Raw genomic sequence first — 22,376 nt, forward strand, 5'->3', positions numbered from 1 at the left:
AGGGGCCTGGGGCCGGCGGGCTCCTTGGCGTCCCAGCGACCCCCTGCGACGCTGTTCCTAATCTGCTCCCCTCCACGTCTCATCAGCCGCATCCCACATCCGGGTGGCTCCGAGTGCAGTGGCAGCTGCGCTTTGAGTAGCAGCCGTGGAAATGTGGTTTTCCTCTTCCCCTCCAGGCCCCCCGAAGGCCCCGACACCCGAGCCCCGGTGTGACTCCCTCCGTTTAGTCACCTGCTTGCGTACGACCCGCATGACCCCGGGACACTCCTCGCCCTGACCTCGCCCCCCCCTTCCCGGCGAGCACTAGGCGCTCTTAGCCAGAAGGCCGGGTGGCGGGTGTGAGACGGACAGTGCGTGGACGCCGGAGACCCACGTCCCGTTCCCAGCCCTTGGGGAGCCGCGAGGCCGTGGTTCAGCACTGCCCGGGGCAGCTCCTGCCAGCAACGTGGACACGTCCAGGCCCCGCGGGGGGGCTGGGCCAGCTCGCACCCTGGGTGTGGGCTCAGAGCAGCTCCCCGCGTGCCGCTTAGGAAGAGGGGCTGGGCCCTGGAGGGGTCTGGCTGAGACCCCCGCCCCCAGCCATGACCAAGTGGCGGCCACTGGCCAGCAGGGGCGTCAGCGGGGATGCGTTCCTCGGTTTCTCCAGACAGGCTCTGACTCTGCACCCAGCACCCTTACTTAGGGCCCGGCTCCTCAGGGGGCAGGGAGGGAGCAGTTTCTCGTGGTCCCCAGGAAGCCGGGACGGCCTCAGAGAAGACCCTGTCGTCGGTCTGTGGGCGAGCCTCCCGCTGGCTAAAATGGACACTGTCGCCCGGCCCTGGTGTCCTTTGAGGCTGCTCCCCCTACAGTGCTCTCAGAGGGGCCGGGGCTGCCTCTGTGGGGGACGTGCGGTTGAAACAGTCATCCCGGCTGGCCGGTTGATCTCCAGGCAGAGAGTGAGTGACTGACAGGAAGTGGTGGCTGTTCCGGAAAGTGGCCACCGCAGGCTCACGCTCTCCCCTCTGTCCCTTCCCCGCCCGCACACACATTCCTGGCCAGCTGGGGGCATGGCCGGGTGAGGACTCTCTGGGCTGTGGTTCTCGCCCTGGGCCGGGGAGGGGGCGGGGGGGGGTCGCCTCTTTTGTGGTTTCCCCCCAGTGCTGGCCTACCACGGGCTGTGGCAGAGGTGGGGTGTTGGGGGGGCAGCGATCTGGACTTCTGTGCAGGGGTGAGTGTGGCGTCGCTCAGGGTAGGGCCACATGCCTCCTCTCTCTGACTTTCATTCTCTCCGTGTGTGTGTGTGTGTGTGTGTGTGTGTGTGTGTGTGTGTGTGTGTGTCTGTGGATAACTGCAGAGTATTTGCTAGTCTGTCCTGGCCTCTGGGATTTGTGCAGAAAGAGCGCGCGGGTTTCTTTAGCGGATGTATTTAGACAGATTCGGCCAGTATGTGTTCACCCTGAGCCCCGGGTTGGGGGTCTGGGGTGCTTCTGAGGCTGCTGGACCCAGGGTTGGGGGCACGATGCTCTCCCGGGTGGGGGAGGGGCCGGGCTCTTCCTCCGTGTAAGGTGGGTTCTCTTTTCTTTCCAACTCTTCTTGGCCTTTGTTCCGGGGCCTCGGCGGGCGGTGCTCAGTTTTGCCGACCACCCAGTGCCGCCCTAGAGTGCGTGAAAGGCAGCGTGGAAGGGCAGTGGCGGGTGGGACTTGTCAATCTTCTGTGTCCACTGCCTGCCCTCCTCCTGCCAGTGTGCGTGGCTCAGGCCACTCCAGAGACCTGCCCCCGCCCGCTGCCCCCTAATGCGTTGTTGGGTTTTAGAAAAATCGTGCCGAATGGCTTCATATTTGATTATGAAAAACTTAAAAATGTTAAAAATAATCTCTTTATTAGAACATATAGTTAAGCAAGATACATACGTACATACACATATATAGGTAGATATAGATACACACACACGAGTTACAAAAATCCTTAAGAGGAACCTGTGCGAAGGGACTTGAATGTCTTCGAGCCCATTTATAGCAGAGAAAAGGGTTTTGTGGTGCCAGCCCCAAGCCTTCCGCCATTTCCTTCACACTCTTAGCGTGTTCTGTGTGATGGGGAATGTGATGTGTGACTGACGAGGAATTTCCCATGTCGCTCCTCCTTACTGTGAGTCTTAGATCTTCTTTCTCGCAAGACCGTTTGCTTTTCCGAGAAAGCCTGGCTCGCCCCAGGGCCTGCCTGCTCTCCCCAGCCCACGCGTGTCTGTGTCCGTGGGTGTGGATGGACACGTGCATGGGTGCCCGTGTACACGGGTCAGCGTGTACATGCGTGAGCGCAGGTACACCTGTGTCGGTGTGTCCAGGTGAGCCCATGTGGGACTCCCGCACCCCTCCCCGGAGACCCGAGTCTCTCCCCGCACCTTGAACGGGGACGCTCGCTAATACTTCCGGCGGGTCACGGCCCGGCCTCCTCCGTCACCCCCACAGCCCCAGACTCATCGACGGGGTTAGCAGATCCTCCTCTATGACCTTTGAAACGCAGCTGACATCATCCCCCCGTTGCTCGGAAGGAAATGGGGTCGCTGTGGTGGGGGGCGGGAGAAGCGTCTTCCCACCCTCGGGTCCTGCGGGGGAGCCGTGGACCCGAGCGTCCATGTCTGGGCAGTGCATGTGCAGGGTGCCAGTGCTCTGCCCCCCACGCCCGGGGTCCTGCTGCCTTCAGGTGAAGGTGAAACACAGGCGCAGAGCCGGGCTTGGTGCAGGGGCCCCTCTTCTTAGGTCCTTGGGAGATGCTGGGCTCGGCAGCCTCGCGGGAGGTCACGGGCACTTCCTGGTGGTGCAATGGGACGTGCCGGGACGTGTGAACAAGCTGGCGGACACCTCTGGTTTCAGCGTGGAGGACAGACGGCCTTGGAGTGATCTCCTCCCTCTCCTCCTCCTCCCCCTCCTCCTCCTCCTCCTCCTCCCTCTCCTCCTCCTCCCCCTCCTCCTCCTCCTCCTCCTCCTCCTCCTCCATCTCCTCCTCTTCCTCCCTCTCCTCCTCCTCCCCCTCCTCCTCCTCCTCCTCCTCCTCCATCTCCTCCTCTTCCTCCTTCCCTTTCTCCTCCCCCTCCTCCTCCATCTCCTCCCTCCTCCATCTCCTCCCTCCTCCTCCATCTCCTCCTCTTCCTCCTCCCCCTCCTCCTCTCCCTCCTCCATCTCCTCCCTCCTCCATCTCCTCCTCCTCCTCCATCTCTTCCTCTTCCTCCTCCCCCTCCTCCTCTCCCTCCTCCTCCTCCCCCCCACATTTCATGAAACGTGACTTTTTCAGCATAAACAGGCCTTTGATCCTTTGAACACAGGGCCTGCTTTTATGTGGGTCTTTAATGACCCTGCTGGTGGGGGGGGGGGAACAATCCCGGAACCTATTTAATTCTTAGCTTGAGAAAAGGCAGATGCCCTGCGACTGGTCTGAATGGCTTCCTGCTGCCGTCGCTATTTTAAGTTCTCCGCTCATTGGCCGGATGAGCACCTATGAATTTAAGCCTTCTATTTGGAGGGAATAAAATTGAATGATGTCTATATGATTCTTTGAACAGGGGAAAAAAACAATAAAAGAACAAGACCTTGGACATCGACACCTTCGTCTTCCTGTTGCCTGACCCGGGCCCACTAGTGTGGTGTGTAGGTGGTGGGGTGTGGACTTGGGGTTCAGTGTGTGAGGCGTGCGGAGGGGCGGGGGGTGTGGGGGGCTGTCAGAAGTCACAGGGTATCGATGCTCTCCTGGGTGGTCTGTCCCCTTTTGGTTCTGGAAGTTTCCGAGGCGGGCGGCGCCTGCACGGGGAGGTGCAGTTTCTTACACAAGGTGTCCCTGAACGGCCGGCACAGGAAGAAGTAAATGACGGGGTCCAGGCACACGTTGCTGGCCGACAGGAGCAGGCTGAACTCCTTGGCATAGAGCAGGGTCTTGCGGGCCCAGCAGCCGTAGCTGGGGTTGGTCTGGCTCTGGGTGTAGGGGATGCGGGTGACGTGATAGGGCACGAAGCAGACCACGAAGACCAGCATGATGCTGAAGATGTTGCGGCCGGACTTCTTCCGGAAGGACAGGGACTTCTTCTGCGACCGGAGGTGCGACCTGAAGATCTTCCTGGTGATGGCCGTGTAGACGCCGACCAGCAGGAGGAACACCAGCCAGAAGACGATGACGAAGATGTAGCTGCTGGCCTCGTGCCAGGCCCGGCCCAGCGGGCTCTTGAGGGCCACGCAGCTGGGGGGCCAGACCTCGGGCGCCCGCTGGTTGGTAAGGATGCTGTTGGGCACGGCCAGCAGGAGGATGGCCAGCCACACCAGCACGGACAGCAGCTTGCTGGAGCTGACCGACCGCGCCGGGGACGCCGACAGCGGCTTGACGATCTTGTAGTAGCGGTCGAAGCCGATGAGGCCGAAGAAGACGATGCTGACGTACATGTTGATGTAGAAGAGCACGGCCGACACGCGGCACACGAACACGCCCAGCTGCCAGGGCCCCAGGCGCGAGTCGCTGAGGATCTTGAAGGGGAAGGTGAGGCTCATGACGAAGTCGGCCACCACGATGTTCTTGAGGTAGACCACGAAGCTCTTGGAGCTGGGCACCGCCAGGAAGACCCAGGCTGACACACTGTTGAGCAGGAGCCCCGCGGCGAAGACCACCAGGTACAGGGCGGGGATGAGCTGCTGTGTGATGAACGGGTTCGGGGGGCAGGTCTGGTTGGAGGGCGGCGAGGTGGTGGTGTTGGGCATCGCGAGACGCTGAGGGCCGAGGCCTGCAGGGAGAGGCGTGCCAGTGGCTCAGCGGGTGTGTGGGACGCCAACGGGGCCTGCGGTGCCCTCGCCACCCCCGGGTGCCCATCCCCCGCCCCCTTCTCCCAAGAGCTGGGACCCCCCTGAGTCTAATCTCAAGCGGTCACAAAGCCACGAGGATAGAAGCCACGCTGTTGCCCTCTCCAAAGTTCCCTTTAACGCCCTTAGGTTTCAGAGCTCGGGGTCCGAGCCAAACTTTGTATTTATCTTTGCTGGTTTGGTTTGGCGGGGGCTGGACCCGGCAGTGCTCAGGGTGTACGCGGGTTCTGTGTTCAGGATTCACTCCTGGCTATACCAGGGGTGCGGGGATCAGCCCCCGGGCTGGCTTTCGCCTGTTTAGGCTTGGGGGCTTGGGGATGTTCCCCGTGGTATTTCGGGTGGCTCTCAGCAGAGCTGGGGGGCATCTGCGTGCACCGAGCCCAGGGAATGGACCCAGACCCTCAGACTTCCCCTTTGGATTTGGGATGGGGGCTTGTGGGCTGGGCCACGGTCAGGACTGACTCCTGGCTCTGTGCTCAGGGGTCAGCCCTGGTGGTGCTCAGTAGGCCGCCGGGGAGGAAACCTGGGTCAGCCGTGTGCATGGCCCGTGCCTTAGCCCCCCGCCCATCCGGCCCGACACCTACGCTAGCCCTCTACCCCATGCATGGACTTTTGCACACGGGCCAAGGCCTTACACGCAAGCGCATTCGAACATAGCCGGCGATTTTGGTATGGGGTTCTCGGCGCCATTGGACAGGGGCGTTTTCCACGTGTCGCCCCTCCCTCCCCGCTCAGGAACTCGAGTCCGTGAATTTTTATGAATTAGAAAATACACACTGGCAGGTGGAGAACGAGGAACGCACCTGAAATGCTCTGAGAAGTACTTTGCAAGGTGCACTCCAGAGCCGCCTGCTCCGGCTGAAGTGCAAAGGATGCACACTGCATTTCCCAGGGGCGCGCGCGCTCGTGTGTGTGTGTGTGTGTGTGTGTGTGTGTGTGTGTGTGTGTGTGTGTGTGTGGGCCCCGTGGGGCAGTAACGTTTTACAGACGGTGCATCGAGTTAGCTCTGCCCTCTCGGTGTCCGATTCTCAGGCTGTGGGGCGAGGAGTGACCGCTGCCTCTCTGCTCTCGGGACCAGCCCGGCAGGGAATCCCGCCCGCTCCTCCCGGATATCGACCCGCCGCCTCAGAGCAGCCGCCCGCGGGGCCAGGGGGCGTAGCGCAGGCTTCGCGTGTCGGAGGCCCCGTTTCCCCTCTGGGCCCACCCAGGACAGGCTGGGGAACCAGGCGAGCAGGTGTTTCACGGCCTGGCTCGGCATCTGGTGTTGACGTGCCCAGCACTGAGACCCCCCCCCCCCAGCCCTAAGGCCCTGCCGTCCGTCGGGGGCTCCCTGGGGACCCCCAGCTGGCTCTCGAGTGGGAGAGTCTCACTCCCGTCTTGGCTGCGGCCTTTCCCCTCATCCTTGAGGACTCCACTCGGAGGCCGTTTCCCCTGGGAAGGTTGCGGGTGGGCGGTGGGGGTGCCCACACCTCGTCTCCCCCTTCTCCCGTCGTGGCGCCCTCTGCATTTCTGGGGTGTCTTCCCCTTCAGTGTGTGTGTGTGTGTGTGTGTGTGTGTGTGTGTGTGTGTGTGTGTGTGTGTGTGTGTGTGTGTGAAGCTGGTTTCTCCTGATGGTGCTCAGGGAGCCGTGTGGTGCCAGGGCTCGAACCCAGGGTTCCTGCGTGCAGTGACAACTCAGCCTATTCCTCCATCTCCCGGTCCAACCAACCCTTAGAGGTTTGTTGTTTGTTCTGTGGCACTGTGGGGCTTGGACCCAGGGCCTCACATAAGCAAGATCACACATGCAACACACACATAAGACATGCACCATACACACGCGTGCACACACACACCTGCATGCACTGGCCCCCTACTCTGGTCTCAGTTTGACAAACACACCCACACACACACACGCACACACATAAGCATCTTCCCTGGCCTCAGTTCTACACACACAACACATGCGGACGCACACAGGGGCACCGACCCCGGCCTCTGTCCTTATTGTCCCGCTGTGCTCTCTCTGGTGCTCTCTGGATACTTGTGAAACCTTAAAGATGACGTAAACTGGGGGGAGTCGGCGCGGAGCCCTGGTCTTGGGAAAGCGGGCCTGTGGCCGGGGTCACGGGAAGGACCGCTGGGGGCACGTGGGTTCCAGACGGTCACGGGGAGTCTGTGTGCTCTGTGTTTCTGGGAAGTAGGGAAGCATGCGGTGGGGGGTGGGGTGGGCGTGTGCCCCCTGAGCAAGCCGCACCTGCACGCCCGCCTGCGTCCCCGACACAGACACAGCCGGGGTTTGCAGCCTTGGCACGGGGGCTTCTGTGCCCTTGCTTCTGGCGGCCTGTCTCCTGTCGTAGACGGTAAGGGAGGGGTGCCAGGGATCAAACTGGGGGGCACGGGCATCCCTGGTGCCCCCCGACCCTGACACGGCACATGGTCCCCTGCACATGGCCCGAGTCACTCCTGAACCCAGAGCCAGGAGTAGCCCATGAGCATCTTCAGGTGTGCCCCCAGCCTAACCGAAACCAGCGCAGACAGGAGCCCTGGGGTCTCACCCGGGCCCCACTCGGCCCGGGCTCCTACGTGTCACTCTTGTGGGTGCCAGCCAGGCTCTCCGAGGCGACCTGTCTCGGCCTCCCGCACGGGCGTGCCTTGCTCAGGAGCCTGCATGGGGCGTGAGGGAATGAGCCGTCCTGTGCCGGCCCCCTGCCGGGGCTCAGTTTTGCCGGGGTTGAACCGAAACTGGGCACGCAAAGGGCCCCTCACGGCAGAGGTCGGTTCTCCTGTCTGAGGACCCGCCCAGACCCTGCGGTCCCGGCCCCCCGCCCCGCTCCATGTTGGGGACGCCCCCTGCCCCCCGCTCCTCTGCGGCCTTAATCCCGCTCGCTCTGAAAAAGGGCAGTTGCTCCTCCACACACCCCGAGGCAAAGCGCGGGGCCCTCGGCGTCCCCCGGAGACTTCCGTTACCTGCGTGCCTCGGTGGGCGACGGAGGCTCCTGTCAGGCAGTGCTTTGCCTCCGGACGTGCCGAGGAGGCGTCCCTTCACCGCGCATCCGTGTCCTAGGAGAAACAAACGCCAGACAAAGTCAGGGAGCCCAGGACGTGTCTGCCACTCGCGGGGAGCGTCTTGTCGAAGTGCAGCGCCTCAAGTCTGCGTGCCGCGTGCTCCGCTGTTTCCTCCCGCGCGGCGCACTGCACGTGACCTTGGCCCTTGACCGCTGTCGTTCGACTGCGTGGCTGTGGTGCAGTGCCTGGTTAGCCCGCGCCCTGCGCTGCGGTGTGTCCTGTCTGCAGTGCCCGCGTCGGTTGACCAGCACCGGCTCCCCAGGCCGTGACAAGAATCTCCGCAGACGGCGGCTGGAGAAACCGTTTACACACCCCAGCGGGATTTGGTCCTCAGCCCCACCAGAGTGACCCCTGAGCGCGGCGTCAGGAGGAGGCCCCTGGCACCACCCGGTGTGGCCCCCAAACCAGAGGCGTCCCTGTCGGCGTTGCTGCCTATCTGTGGAACGCCACTGGCCCCCCAGCCGGTCACGCCTGCTCAGAGGAGTGTGACCGTCTCGGTGGGCGTCTGGCGTTCTGTCCGGGACTTGGTCCAAGCACCCCTCCTCTCACACACTTTCTCCTGGGACCGTTGCTCGGACGGGGGCTCTCCCAGTGTGGCGCCGGGCTTGGCGGGGCCACTGACGTGTCTGGCTCCAAGACCACTCCGAGCGGGGGCCGGGGAGAGAGCACAGTGGCTAGCGCGCTGGGCTTGCACGCAGCTGACCTAGGTGCAATCCCCGGCACCCAGGGTGGCCCCCTAAGCCCCGTCAGGCGTGAGCCCAGAGCACAGCCAGGAATAAACCCTAAACAAGGACTTTGGTATTTTTTCAAACCCTATAGACAGGCCCCACTTAGCAACTCTGGGGATGAGACTGAAAAATCTTATTTTTCTTTGCTGTGGTAGGAAGTCCAGATCAGAGGAAGTTGCATTATGCATCTCCTGGAGAGCCAAAATCATCCTCAAGATTTATTTAGATGTTATTTGGGGGGCAGCAAGGATTTCATTTTGCACATTTTGAGGGGAGGGGTCCCCCAGTCCTTCAGACTGTGCTTAGGGACTACTCCTGGCTCTGTGCTCAGGACTGCCCCCTGGTGGTGTTCTGGGGACTGTCCATGGTTGGGGTGGGTGCATGGCTCACACGTTAGCCCCTGGCCCCCGGCCTGGCCCTGGGTGCTAACATCTTCCCATTCTTGCAGTCTCCCAGAAATGCCAGGAGCTCTTTCCGGAGACGCCTACTGAAAAACAATAGCGACATCAGGGCAGAGGCCCGGGGCCAGCTCCAGAGCCAGGGGATCCCTAACTCGGGTGGGACGGAGACGCTGGGGGTGGCGGGGCGGGGCAGCTGGGGCTCTCGGGGCCAGCTGGCGGGGCTCGCTCTTCTCCCGCCTTCCCCACCAGCTGTGCCCGGGTACAGTCAGTGGCTTGGGCCGGGAGGGCGGGATTCACCCCGTTGCCACGGTCTCTCGTGCCCCGCGGGAGGAGAGATTTCTCCTCGGAAGAACATCCCCCCAGCGGGGCCGTTGCTCCGTGGCAGAGCACCTGGGCCCCTGTGGGGGGCCTGAGTTTCACCCCTGCACCAAGCAGACAGATACGTAAATGACAGGAGCGTCTCCTGTCCAGGGGCGTCCACGCGCCCCAAGGCTGCTGTTGAGCATTTGGGCTTGTCTCCCTCTCGACTGCTGCGGGGACCAGGCCCAGCTGGGTGCCCGTGGCTCCCCGGCAGTGCTCAGGAGACCAGGCAGTGCCACGGCTCGAATCTGGGTCTGCTTCATGGAGACCATGTGCTCCGGCCCTTTTCCCGGGCCCCTCGGCACCTCTTCTGTTCCGCGGTGAGCCAGGAGTGAGTGTTCTAGGCTTCCCACAGCGGGACCAGGCGCCTCTCCCTGCGCTGAGACTTCCCAGGCTGGGGTGCTCGGAGCACTCGGCTCGGAGCCCGGGAACTGCATGCCAGGGGAGGTTGTCTTAAGCGTGTCGGTTCTCTTCAGGAAAACTCCGGTCTCCCCTGGAACTGCCACCCCCGCCTCTCGAGCTGTCTCCCCTGGCTCCCCCAGGCTCCCGCAGGGGGGCGTCCTGCTCGCACCCGGCCTCTGCCCCCCTGCACGGCCAGTGGAAGTCAGACTCGCTCCACACCGAGGAATGAGGCGCCCTCCTCCCTGTGTCCGACCCTGGCCACGTGTCTCACGGGGAGCTGGTTTCCGAGCTCGTCTGCCTGTTCCCGGCCCGCTGCTGGATGCCGGGTCCGAGAGTGGGAGGGACACGCGGCTCCGGGTCCCAGACGCCTCTGCTCCGTCTCCCTGCTGAGACCTTGTGTTCTCTGGCTCGCTGAAGCCTGCAGGGCGTGCTTGCCGGGCCCCGGGGAAACATCAGACCCGGCTCCGAGGGGCCCGGTCCTTGGGCGCGGGGTGAACAGGATGGCACTGAGGGGTGCGACTGGGGCTGTCCTGGAAGGGAGAGATGAAGGAGGGGCCGGAGAGAACGTCAGGCACAGTGGGACCAGGACTGTCCTCCTGGACCCTGTGACCAGGGAGAGGAGGGAGAGCGGGGGAAATGACTGGCATGTGTACCATGACGCTCTGGGGGTGCACTCCCGACACGGGCGAGGTGTTCCAGACATGGGGCGAGGTGCTCCCAATACGGGGCGAGGTGCTCCCGACACGGGGTGAGGTGCTCCTGACATGGGGCGAGGTGCTCACACACAGAGGTGCTCACACACAGGTTGAGGTGCTCCAGAACATGGGGTGAGATCCTCCCAACACACAGTAAAGTACTCCCAACACGGGGTGAGGTGCTCCTGACATGGGGTGAGGTGCTCCCAACACAGGGTGAGGTGTTCCTGACACGGGGTGAGGTGCTCCAGGACACAGGTGAGGTGCTCTAGACACGGGGTGAGATGCTCCCGACACAGGGTGAGGTGCTCCAGACACGGGTTGAGGTGCTCCGAACATAGGGTGAGGTGCTCCAAACACAGGGTGAGGTGCTCCCGACACGGGGTGAGGTGCTCCCGACACAGGGTGAGGTGCTCCAGACACGGGGTGAGGTGCTCCGAACACAGGGTGAGGTGCTCCCGCCAGTCCCTCTGCTCGCTGGGCCGGTGGGTGGCCAGTGCTGGAGGAGCCTGCGGCTGATGGTTGTGCGGCTGCCGTGCAGTGTCCAGAGGGTGCTGCCCTTCTCTGCGCCTGTGCTGGTCTCTAACGCTGACGGGGGGCGGGGGTGTCTCTCTCTGTCGGGGACGTCGGGTGAGCTGTCGAGGGCCGTGCCAGCCTTGGCTGCAGCCACGCCGGTGCCCACTAGGTGCCAGTAGCTCACAGGCCGTCTCACGCCCTCGGAGTCTGCCCTCGGGTGAGGCCCTGGCAGGCGTGTCGCTGTCGGGTGGGTGGGTGGCCTGAGGGTTCCCCTTCCCCTTGGGTCCCCCCCGACCTGTTTCCGCTGGGACTTTCTCGTGTGCGGCCGAGCCGACGGGCTGGAGCGGGGAGGGCGTGAGGGGACGCGGTGGAGGGTGGGTCTCCGAGCACTGTGTGCCTGAGCCTCCGCTCGGCGACTTGGGAAATTGCAGTTCCTTCGTGAGATTTTTAAAACATCCGAAAGGGGAAGGAAAGAGACTCGTTCGGTTCCGTGCGGGCGCGGCCCGTGGCCGTGCAGAGCCACGGCCTGAGTGTGGCTTTGGGAGCTGTCGGGCTCTGGGGCTCATTCTCGGGGCCGTGTGCTTCACTGCTCCCACCTCTTCAGACTAGGGGGTCGCCGCCCTCCCGGGAGGTCCGGCCCCTGCAGCCTCGGGGGCCAGCGTGTGCCCTCGTCAGCAGGCCCCCGAGTCAGCCGCGGCTAAGTGGGTGTCTCCATCGTCCCATGATCCTGGCTTCAGCCGTTCCTTGTCCCGGGGCTCAGCCGGGGCAGGGAGGCAGACGCGGGGACCCGAGACCGCCCCCCCGGAAGCTGAGACTTTGCCCCCTCCTGCCTGTTGGAGGAATCAGCTCTTCATTGTAAAAGGAAAAATAGAAATCCTGGACAGAAGATGTGGACGGTGGGCGCGGGAAGTAGGTGTGGCCATCCCCAAGCAGGACTAGCAGGAAGGTGTCGTGTAGTGCCGCGGGGGAAACCAGCCCCAGGCCTTTCCTCGGGGGTCCCGAGCCCACAGGGGTCGTGTCCCTGTTCTTTCCAGACCCTTCCGAGGACGATGGTGTCGCTTTCCCGGTGCCTGCAGTGATGGCTGCCCACAGCGCCCCACACGGGGGCTCCTAGAGGCCCTTTCAGTTTCCTTCCCTGGTGCTCAAAGTTGGGTTCCCCCCCCCCCCCCGCTCTGGGCCACACGGGGCCAGACTTGGCTGTGTCCAGGACTTTTACTCCTGGCCATACGGGGTGCCAGGGATCACACCCGGGTCGCTCATAAGCAAGACAAACATACCCCACCCCCAGTCCCCGCCGTGCTATCTATCACTCTGGCCCAACACAGTGTCCATCCTCCGAATCCCTCGGACTGCGTGCCCCTGCCTTCCTCCCATCCTCCCTCCCTCCCTCCCTCCAGGCCTGCAGCATCTTTCTCGTTTGCGTTCTCAGCGCCTTGCTCTGCGTGGGGGCCTAGTGCCCTCCGAGGCGTCCCTCTGTGCCGGTGACAGGAGGGGGGAGGCCTGTGGCCGGGAGGCACGCCCTGGCTCACGTCACCTGCCCCTTTCACTCTCCCTTCCCAAACGTGCAGAGCCCTCACAGACGGGAAGCCGCGGTCCCCGCCCTGCCAGCTGGCCTGCTTGGCGAGGTGTCCCTCCTTCTAGAAGGAAGCGTGTCCCCGCGGGGACACCTCCCTCACTGCCCGGACTGGCTGGGAATCCCAGCCGGGGTAGGGGCAGGGGTGCCGCTGGACAGACATGTCCAGGGAAGACGGTGTCCGAGGCAAGAGGTGCGTGAGGACGGATGCAGAGACAGTGGAGAGCAGGCGTCTGCTAGGCCCTGAGGCCAGTCCCCAGCACTTCTGGCATGTACGCCCTGAGCATGGTCCCAGCAGCTGGGCTGGCCCGAGGGGACCCCGGAGCTTCTCAGTGTCCCCCCCACCCAGGTGTGCATGAGCCCTGGGACCACGGCACTCACCCCCTCACCCCCAGCTTAAGTGCGTGCCCCCCCCCCCCGAGACCCCAGCCAGGGAACACCCAGGCCAAGGGTGTGGACACCACTGCCAGGCACGTGTGGGCCCCAGGAGCGGGTGGGGGGGACGGAGGCCTGTGGCAGGCTGCAGGAGCGGGCGCGAGCAGAGCAGAGCCTGCGGACTCGGTCGTGATTGATGCAGGCCTGAGCCGGCCAGACCGAGGGCCCCAGCCCAGCCCTTTGGAACAGGAAAGGGGAGTGGCCCTTCCCCGCTGTCGGGCAGCCACTGAGGGTTCGAGCTCAGCAGAAACGGACCCACCGGGCACTGTGCTTCATGGTAGGTGCTTTAAAGGAACGCGACGCGCCTTCTCAAGAAGCTCGTCCCTGGGGCCAGAGAGAGAGCCCAGTGGGCAGCGCTGCGGGAGGCCCAGGCTCTGTCCCTGCCACCACCTCCCTGACCACTGCCAGGAGTAACCCCCGAGCACAGAGCTGGGAGTAGTCCCTGAGCACTGTAAAGGTGTAGCCTCTATACTACACACACACACACACACACACACACACACACACACACACACACACACACACACACACCCACCCCACTGAAAAATTGGACAAATTGCAAATTGGAACCACGGACCATTCCATAAAACCACCAGGCTAAACTCCTCTGAACAAAAACAAGAATTGCTCTGAGAAGGCAGCATGACGGGTGGGAGGAAGTGGGCCCAGCCGGAAGTGTGTGAGAAGTCTCATGACATCAGGCCGCCGCGGGGCTGGCCCACGGACCGTGTGACAGCTCCCACTGCAGGCCCGGGAGGGGCCGACGGCACTGGGGACTTGTTTGGGGCCGTGGCGGGAATCTGGACACAGGCCTGGTGCCGGGCGGTGCGATCAAACGAGCCTCTTTCTTCCCGGGGGGAGGGGGGGGCTGGAGCTCGTTCCTGTCCCCCACCTGAGCCCTGTGGCAGGCGCCACGGGTACCGGGAAGTGGGGACCTGAGTGCTGGAACTTGGTTTCAGAACAGCTTCAGGAGAAGAAATGACACGTGTGTGTGTGTGTGTGTGTGTGTGTGTGTGTGTGTGGAGAAGAAATGACATGGTGTGGAGAAGAAATGACACGGGGCGTGTGTGTGTGTGTGCGTGTGTGTGTGCCTGTGTGTGTGTGCCTGTGTGTGTGTGCGCGCGTATGTGTGCGCGCGTGTATGTGTGCGTGTATGTGTGTGTGCGTGTATGTGTGCGTGTATGTGTGTGTGCATGTATGTGTGCGTGTATGTATGTGTGTGTGCGCGTGTGTGTGCGTGTGCGCGCGCACGTGTGTGTCTGTGTGTGCGTGTGTGTGTGCGCGCACGTGTGTGTGTCTGTGTGTGTGTGTGTGTGTGGTTTGGACAGCTGGGCACTAAGCGGGCGGCAGACCCGCACATCAGAGCAGCCGAGAATGAGTGAGAAGGGTTTCCTTTGGTGGTTAATTTTCCTGTTTCTTTTTCCCCTGGGGGGGGGCAGAGAGATCTGGGTTTGGGCCCCCCCCCCGGCAGTGCTCAGGGCTTGCTCCTGGCTCTGCTCTCAGGGTCTGTGGTGCCGGGGATTGGATCTGGGGTAGCTGCGTGCAAGACAAGCCCGGTCCCCGCTGAGCCCGGGTCGGAGGGGGGGGGGCGGGCAAGGCTCCCTGCCAGGCCTGCCGTGAAGAGGGCGGCGGGGTCAGACCCCCCGGACATTCGCGTGCTCGGGCGAGAGACGGGCAGCCCCCCCACACCCCGTGGCCGGGCATCTCACTGGGTGTGTAGCTTGTGCAGGCCTGGGCCGACACCCGCTAGTCCTCGGGGCTCCTCCCTGCGCGGTGCTCGGGGTCTCTGTGGTACCAGGACCAGGCAAGAGGCACCTTCCTCCCTTGACAGACCCGATCCCTCCCGGCCCCGTGGGTCGGAGCCGCTGAGAGAAGCAAGCCACGGCCGGGCCCCCTCGGTGCTGCGTCTGGACGAGCAGCCATGCGCCAGCACCCCGGTGACAGTGGACAGGTGCGGGGTCCACGCAGCAGCCGCGGGAACCGGCCCTGGAGCCAGCCTCTGACCACCTGCCCCCGGGACCCCCGCCAGGCTCCCTCTCCTCTGAGCCGCTTGTTTGAATCCTGGTCTTCCGTGCCCGGCTCTCTCCTTCCCTCCGCCCTTCTCTACCCTTCCCTGCGCTTCCCGTAAAGCGGCTTCCCGGAGGGGGCCACGCCACACGCGGGGATGTGGGCGGGACAGGGACGGCGGCCATGGAGGTGACCGCCGTGCGGGTGTTTATGTTGGTTTCTAAGGGCATGTGAAGTCATGCGAAGTCATGTGAAGTCACCTGACACCATGGGCAGGACTGAAGTTCCTTAGTTGCCCAGAGATGCTGCTGGCCGGTGAGTCTGTGGTTTTCCAGGCCCCGTCCCGAGGAGCGGCAGGTGGGAGTAAATGCATCCTGCCCCCCCTTTCATCCCTGGCCCGTCACGTCGGGAGACCCATGCTCTTCCGTTCACGGCAGTGTTGTGCAGTGGTCGTGGCAAGAGCAACTCGGGAGTACTGACGTTGGCACGTGTCCTTTCTTACCTTTACACAGGACACCCCGAGACATGCCCAGCCCAGCCGTGTGCACACAGGTCCCCGGGGACCATTAGGACTCTCCCCCCGCCCCTGCTGGTGCCTGGGGGTCGTGGGGTACTGGGGGTCACAGCCAGGGCCTCCCACGTGCTCAGATCGTGCTCTCTGTCACGTGTACTTTCCTCCGGCCCCTTCAGTCTCGTGTTACGTTTGTGACGTCTGGCCATGTTCATGAAAGTGTACGCGCGTGTGCTGCATGTGTGCACGTGTGACGTTGCCGTGATCGGGGCCTGAGACTGGATGGTGCATGCTGCCCGCCCTCCGTGCCTCGGGGGAACCGGGGACGGCCTCCGTGAGCTGCCGGGCTGACCCCGGGCTGACGGGAGGGGTGAGCACTGTGGCCTGTGAGCTGTGCAGGGGTGGGGACGGCCCGCAGGCCCGCAGGCCCCCTGCTCGGGAAAGTGTTTACTCCGAGATGGAGGGAGGCTGAAGACCGTACTGTGGCCAGCGGTCCCTGTTAGAGACGGTCATTGCAGCCTGCACTCAGCCTTAATGACGCCTCTGCTTGCTGCGGGCTGCCTGCAGAAGGCCCTGCGCATGCGTGTCCTGCTTTCCTGTTAGCTATTCGGGTGGGACGGGCCTCCCCCCCTACAAGCCTCCCCTCCCTCCCCTCCCAGCCCAGGCCACGGTCACGGCCTGTTCTCACCTCTGTGCCCAGAGGTCACCCACAGTGGCGCTCAGGAGCACTTTGTAGCCCTGTCTGGCTGGCCCCGAGGTTAGATTTTCTCCCTTATACTTTGTTGTTTTTGGGAGGGGGAACACCCAGCAGTGCTCAGGGTAACTCCTGGCAGGGCCTGGGGGACCATCTGGGGCGCCGGGGATCAAGCCAAGGTCGGCGAGTGCAAGGCAAGGCAGGCCCTCCCCACTGAGCCATCTCTCCGGCCCGTTCTCTGCGTACACTCCCGAAACATCTCTCGAAAGCCCCTCTCGCGGGAGGAGGTAGAATTCAGCTGCCTCAGACTGTATGCAAAGACGTAGAATAATTTCTCTCCTAATTAAATATTTTAAATGTCTTTATATCTAGGCAAATGCATCTTCCGCTTCCCTATTGGGTGTTTGGGTGCAGTGGGCCTTCCTCCGCCTCTCCCTGCCTCCCTTTCTCCTCCTTCCCTTTAGAGAGGTGTTAATAGGGGATACTTTAGTGAGCTAAAATGCACACCTGAATTCTGATTTCTGTGATCTTAAATCTCTCTAGATGAACTAAACATAGACAGCAGCTAGCAGGGTTCTTCAGGGCTTTTTCTTTTCTTTAGGAGGGTGGTGGGCCCACGTGGGGTGGTGCTCAGGGCTGACTCCTGGTTTCATGCTCAGGGCTCACTCCTGGTTCCGTGCTCAGGGTTCACTCCTGGCTTTGTGTTTAGGGCTGACTCCTGGCTCTGTGCTCAGGGCCCACTTCTGGCTCTGTGCTCAGGGCTGACTCCTGGCTTTGTGCTCAGGGCTGACTCCTGGTTCTGTGCTCAGGGCTCACTCCTGGCTCTGTGCTCAGGGCTGACTCCTGGTTCCGTGCTCAGGGCTCACTCCTGGTTCCGTGCTCAGGGCTCACTCCTGGCTCTGTGCTCAGGGCTCACTCCTGGTTCCGTGCTCAGGGGTCACTCCCGGCTCTGTGCTCAGGGCTGACTCTTGGCTCCGTGCTCAGGGCTGACTCATGGCTCTATGCTCAGGGCTCACTCCTGGTTCTGTGCTCAGGGCTCACTCCCAGTTCTGTGCTCAGGGATCACCTCTGGGTGGCTCTGTGGGGGATCAAAACTGGGTCTGCCATGTGCAAGATAGACACCCTACGTGCTGCGCCATCTCTCCGACCCCGTCTTCAGGGTTTTTACTATGTTGTGTGCACCCCAGGTGCTCTTTCCCTGAGCATTTTCCATTTTGAAGAGCGAAAGGAATTGTTGAGGCCAAATGAGAATTCCTGGCTAACACACACTTACTTGTCATTGCCTCCGTGGACCTGGAAAGGGAAAGGGGCTCTTCAGCTCATCTGGGAATGTTAGCCCTGGGTCTGGACAGGCACGACACTGGCCACAGGTGCCGGGTTGTTAAGGCTATGAAGCCAGATTTTGGGGGACAGCAATTCAGTATATTAAAAAAAAAATCAGTGGAGTTGTGTAGCCCCCAGAGCAATGCATCCAAGCCGGATCCCTTTGCTTTATTTTTTTTTTCCCCTTGAGATCTGGGGTACGGTTTCCTCATTTTTTTTAAAGCACTTTGTTTTATTTTTTATTTTATTTTATTTTTGGGTCACACCCGGCATTGCACAGGGGTTACTCCTGGCTCTGCACTCAGGAATTACCCCTGGCAGTGCTCGGGGGGACCATATGGGATGCTGGGATTCGAACCTGGGTCCGCCGCATGTAAGGCAAACGTCCTACTCACTGTGCTATCACTCCAGCCTGGTTTCCTCATTTTTGGTACCTAGCCATTCACCAGCCCTCCTGTGGGGCTCGGGGCCTGGGACCCTGCTCTCAAGGTTCGTCACTCCCTAGCGAGGAGGGCGCGGGGTGGGAGAGTCTCTCCCACACAGCAGAGAGTCTCTTTCCTGGCCTATGAGAGCAGGTCATTGGAGAGTTGGTTTCCCTTCCTTGCCTAATTGGGGTGGGGGCGGGGGGGGGGCTGGTGGGGAGGGGGAGGCACCCACAGCTCTGCTCAGGCCCTCCTGCAGTGCTTGGGGGACTGTATACAGGACGGACCCCTGATCTTGCCTGCAGGGCACACCCCTTAACCTTGTACTGGCCCTCCAGCCCCTGTTTCCTGGTTTTTACATTTATTTGGCCTCGTGAGAATCCGATTCTAACGCAAGAGACCTCCTGCAGGGGTTTACTCTCGCCAGCCCAGGCCTGGCCCACTGAGATTTGGCAAGGCTGAGAGGGACGCGCCTCTCTGCGGGGGCGTCTGGTGGCTGCTAGATGCAGGCGTCCTCAGAGCGATTCAGGGACTGGCTCTGTCATGGTGAGCCGGTTTGTTTCCTTGTTGCTTCAGGTCGGAGAGCGGATAGGGGAAGGTCAGAGGGGCCAAGGAACTAAGACAGGAGGGAAAATGTGGCCCAAGGTCCAAGTGGATTCCAGTCCAGCTGCTGGTAGTGGGTGGGGGTGGGGCAGACGGGTGAAGGGCCCTGGGTGTCCCCGTGGGGGCGTGGCCTAGTGCCTCTGCACTGGTGGCTTTAACCCTATAGTAGCCACGTGCGCTAAATGCTAGGGGAAGTGTTTGAAACCGAACAGGACAAAGCGTCAGCTGCTGGTGTTCGGAGGCCGCAGTCCGCGTCCTCACAATACTCAGGAGTCTACACCGCCCCGGTCCCGTTAGCTGTGTCAACAGCGGCCAGCAGGCAGGCCAGCCCCCTGCACTCCGGCCCTTCCGAAATTCATACCTTCTGTCTAAATCCCTTTTTTGTTTTGGAGCCACACCCCGCAGTGTTGGGGCAACGTCCCCGGGGACCACGTGAGTCCAGGTCCCCCCCATGCAAAGCCTGCGCTCGCCCGAAAAAATCCCCTTTTCCCATTTGGCCTGTTTATTCCCGGCGGCAGAGATGGGCAGTGAGTGGGGAGGGGGGTCCGGGCCGGATCTGCAGCCTGGGGGTCCTCCCGGGAGCCCCGTCTGGTCCTGCTTTGACTGTGTCATCCTCTTTGGACACCCGCTTTCCTGAGCCGGCCAGAGCCGGCCGGGGCCTCTCAGCAGCGCCCGTGTGACTTGGCCACCAGGGCTGACCGAGAGACCAGAAGCCTGTCCCTCTGGGCCGGAGCGGTTAGGGATGTTTATGGAAGGCCTGGCTCTTGAGAGCATGTAAAAATGATGTCCAATATTATTACAGATGTTTGCCTCACCCCTTCATTTCCGGCCCTGCCTTGTGATAATATCTCTCCCTCCCTCTCCCTCTCTCTCTCCCTCTCTCCCTCTCTCTCTCTCTCTCTCTCTCTCTCTCTCTCTCTCTCTTTTCTCTCTTTCGCTCTCCTCTTTTTCTCTCTCGCTCTTTCTTTTTGAAATGAGACTGAGTCATAAAACATTGCTCATATTTGACTCTTTTTTTTTAACCTAGAAAAATGGCAATTTCATCGCCCATACTGGTAGATTGTAACCATAGTAAACCCCCCTAGCGGGGTTAGAAGGTCCTCTATGTCCACCGGCTCTGGGGACACGGGGGCGGGAGTAAGGCTGCGTGGGTCCTGGTAAACATTTTCCAGAGCAAGGTTCCCTGCTGGGTTTTCCCAGCCAGGCTGGGTGGCCCATGTCAGTCCCTGGTCCCTAGCAAGCCCTGAAAAGTTCTGCTTTTTTGGGGGGGCTGGAGGGATAGCACAGTGGGTAGGGCGTTTGCCTTGTACGCAGTCGACCCGGGTTCGATTCCCAGCATCCCATAGGGTCCCCCGAGCACCGCCAGGAGTCATTCCTGAGTGCAGAGCCAGGGGCAACCCCTGAGCATCACCGAGTGTGAATCCCCCCTAAAAAACAAAACAAAAAAAAAAGTTGTGCTTTGCAATTTTTGGGGTGTGGTGGCGGATGGGGACAGGATGCTCGTCAGGTGTGTCTTGTCTCTCTCCACTTCTTCAAGAAATCAGAGTTCTGAGCTGGGGCATGGCTTGGGGTTCGAGCACTTTGCATGCAGGACCCCCTACTTCAATCTTGGGCATCCCCCCCCACACACCTCCAAAAGCCAAGAGTGCACAGACTCCGAGTTTAGACAGGGCACTGTGGAGAAGGGGCTTGGCTTCAATAAAAGATCGGGGGTCTGGGCAGGAACAGAGGTGGTTGGCCAGGTACCCCGAATCTCTGCCTTGAATTTCCCTGCTGCTGCTTGGAATTTCTCCAGAAAATGAGGTTCTTGCAAGGGGGGTGGTGGAGGGGGGGGGGGAGAAAGCCTTTTTCAGCCGGGGTAGAGTCTAACCCTGAATGACGTGTTTTAAAAGCGTGTGGGTTGGGGGCTGGAGCGATCGTTCTGCTGGTTGGGCACTTGCCCTCCCCACAGCCGGCCCGGGTTCTATCCCCAGCAGCCCATATGGTCCCCTCCGCCCGCCAGATGTGACCCCAGAGCACAGAGACTGGAGGAAGCCCTGAGCACTGCCGGGGGGGGGGGGTGGAAAGCCAGAAAAGAAAAAAAGGCTGTTTGTCTAGGTTTTATGGAATTTTACCCAGATTTCCAGAAAAACAAACACTAGAATCCACGTCGGTGTCTGTGCTTGCCTTGCCGGGCACAGGTGAAGAATTAGAGCCTCCCCGGGGCGGGCCGGCGGGAAGGAGAGAAGCTAAGAATCCAGGTCCCCAAGAGCAGAGGCTCAGAAAACAGCGAAATAATAATAACAATAAGGCGACCAGGAGCTGAGAGTCATTTAAATCCTGTTCGGTTGGTTTCTCCCCCCTCCCCGCCCCCCCTCCCTTGTAAAAAGTTCTGACTCACCATTAAGTCCTCAGCTTGGGTCCGGGTCCAGGTATTCCGGCCGAGGGGTTTGAGTGCTGCCACTCTGTACCGAGTCCTTCACCTCGGTTCAGTTCTCCTGGGCCGGCGGCCTTTGGTCCTCTTGGAGCAAACCTGTTTTCCTTTTTTCTTTTCTCTCCCGCATTTGAGTTCTTTATCGGACGCCCTGCGCCCAGGCTGACGTCACGGCTCAGCTGTGTTGCTGATCTTCCCGAGAGTCCAAACGGAGACCGTCGGGGCCCTCCCGCAGACACACAGCCCTGTCTGGCCCTGGGATCTTCAGGCTCTAAGCCCCCCCACGTTTTCTTTTTTTAGCAGGAAGAATTTCCTAAAGCCCAGCCTTGCACGCGCCCGAGCAGCAAAGCAGGCTTGATCCCGGGGAAACGGCACATAGAGGGACAGGATCTTGGAGGCTTTGAACTTGGATCAGGGCACAGATCCTTGTCAGACCTGTCCCTGGTCCAGGCCTCCACGAAACCAAGATGAAGAGGAAGCGAGGCTTTAGGACACAGGAGGGCCCCAAACTTGTGACCGGAACCGCAAATATTCCTTAAAGTCCACTGGCGTGCCGGATGAACGTACCAGAACTCCAGTCTCTTGGGGGGGGGGATCTCCGTGGGCAAACGGGGCTCAGGCCCCGCTCGGGACACCGGCTGCTCAGGGAGACGTCCTCGGCTCTGCTCGCCGGCTGGGCAGGGCCGTCTCTGCCCGCTGGGAAATGCCGCATCAGCTCCCAGACCAAAACATTTCAAGTGCTCTCTGAGAGGCTGACGTCTCACCAGGGGCTTGAACGTCATGGCCCGGACAGATGTCCAGCCCGCCCGCCTGCAGATGTGCGTTGGACCTCACCGCTGTGGGTGGGCACCGGCCGTGGCGTGGAGCTGGGTCCGGGTCGGGGCGCGCTGAGGCTCGTGCGTTTCCTGGGAAACCTGCTCGGTGCTGGTTCACATGTCGCAGAGAGGCCCTTGGAACGGGTCGGGAAACCCAAAAAAGTACTTGTCCAGATGCTTCCCCTCGGAACGGCAGGCGGAGGGGGAGCGGCGGGGACAGTGACCCCGGAGAGGCGGGATCCAGGCGGGAGGGACCCAGGGCTGCCCCCAGCGGGGCCCCACTCCACCTCCCCATGCGACCCCACCGGGAGGGACGCCTCGAGGACTCCTGCTCACCCCTCAGCTTCCGTCCACCCTGCGGACTTGGGACGGCGGATCCTGTTGGCTCTGGTCTGTGCCTTACAGGAGAGCCGCCCCGACCCCCCGCACACACTCCATGGGGTCCCGGCTCTGCACTCAGCCCTCTGGGGGGCCTGACAGCCGACACTGACCACCCTCCCTGTGGCCTCAGCCCGTGTAGAGGCTGCCTTTGCTCGTCACTAATCAGCCTCTCCGCATCCTCTCAGAGAGGTGGCCAGCGGCCACACCCTCAGCTGTGGGCTCCTCTAACTCAGCCCT

The 22,376-nt window shown here is 61.8% G+C and overlaps 2 protein-coding genes across 6 annotated transcripts in view; one reads left to right on the plus strand and one right to left on the minus strand.

Annotated features, from left to right (window-relative positions):
• MED12L (mediator complex subunit 12L) overlaps positions 1 to 22,376 on the plus strand; it is a 262,569-nt gene that overhangs the window by 93,126 nt on the left and 147,067 nt on the right. The gene's annotated exons all lie outside the window — the stretch shown is intronic.
• On the minus strand, positions 3,261 to 21,623 carry P2RY14 (purinergic receptor P2Y14). 2 transcript variants are annotated; one of them, XM_055129732.1, is made up of 3 exons: positions 20,911 to 21,623; positions 7,762 to 7,854; positions 3,261 to 4,739 (listed from the first exon to the last, which is right to left on the minus strand). In XM_055129732.1, exon 3 carries the CDS (start codon positions 4,714 to 4,716, stop codon positions 3,700 to 3,702), a length of 1,017 nt encoding a protein of 338 aa, XP_054985707.1. In that variant the 5' UTR covers positions 4,717 to 4,739; positions 7,762 to 7,854; positions 20,911 to 21,623; the 3' UTR covers positions 3,261 to 3,699. The 2 variants fall into 2 exon arrangements, with proteins under 2 accessions (XP_054985707.1, XP_054985708.1); XM_055129733.1 differs by lacking the exon at positions 7,762 to 7,854.

Source organism: Sorex araneus, chromosome 2 (genome assembly GCF_027595985.1).
Source record: "Sorex araneus isolate mSorAra2 chromosome 2, mSorAra2.pri, whole genome shotgun sequence".
Lineage (NCBI taxonomy): Eukaryota > Metazoa > Chordata > Mammalia > Eulipotyphla > Soricidae > Sorex > Sorex araneus.

Excerpts from the sequence above, each read along its gene's own strand:
- P2RY14 (XM_055129733.1), bottom strand. The coding sequence starts at position 4,716 with ATGCCCAACACCACCACCTCGCCGCCCTCCAACCAGACCTGCCCCCCG.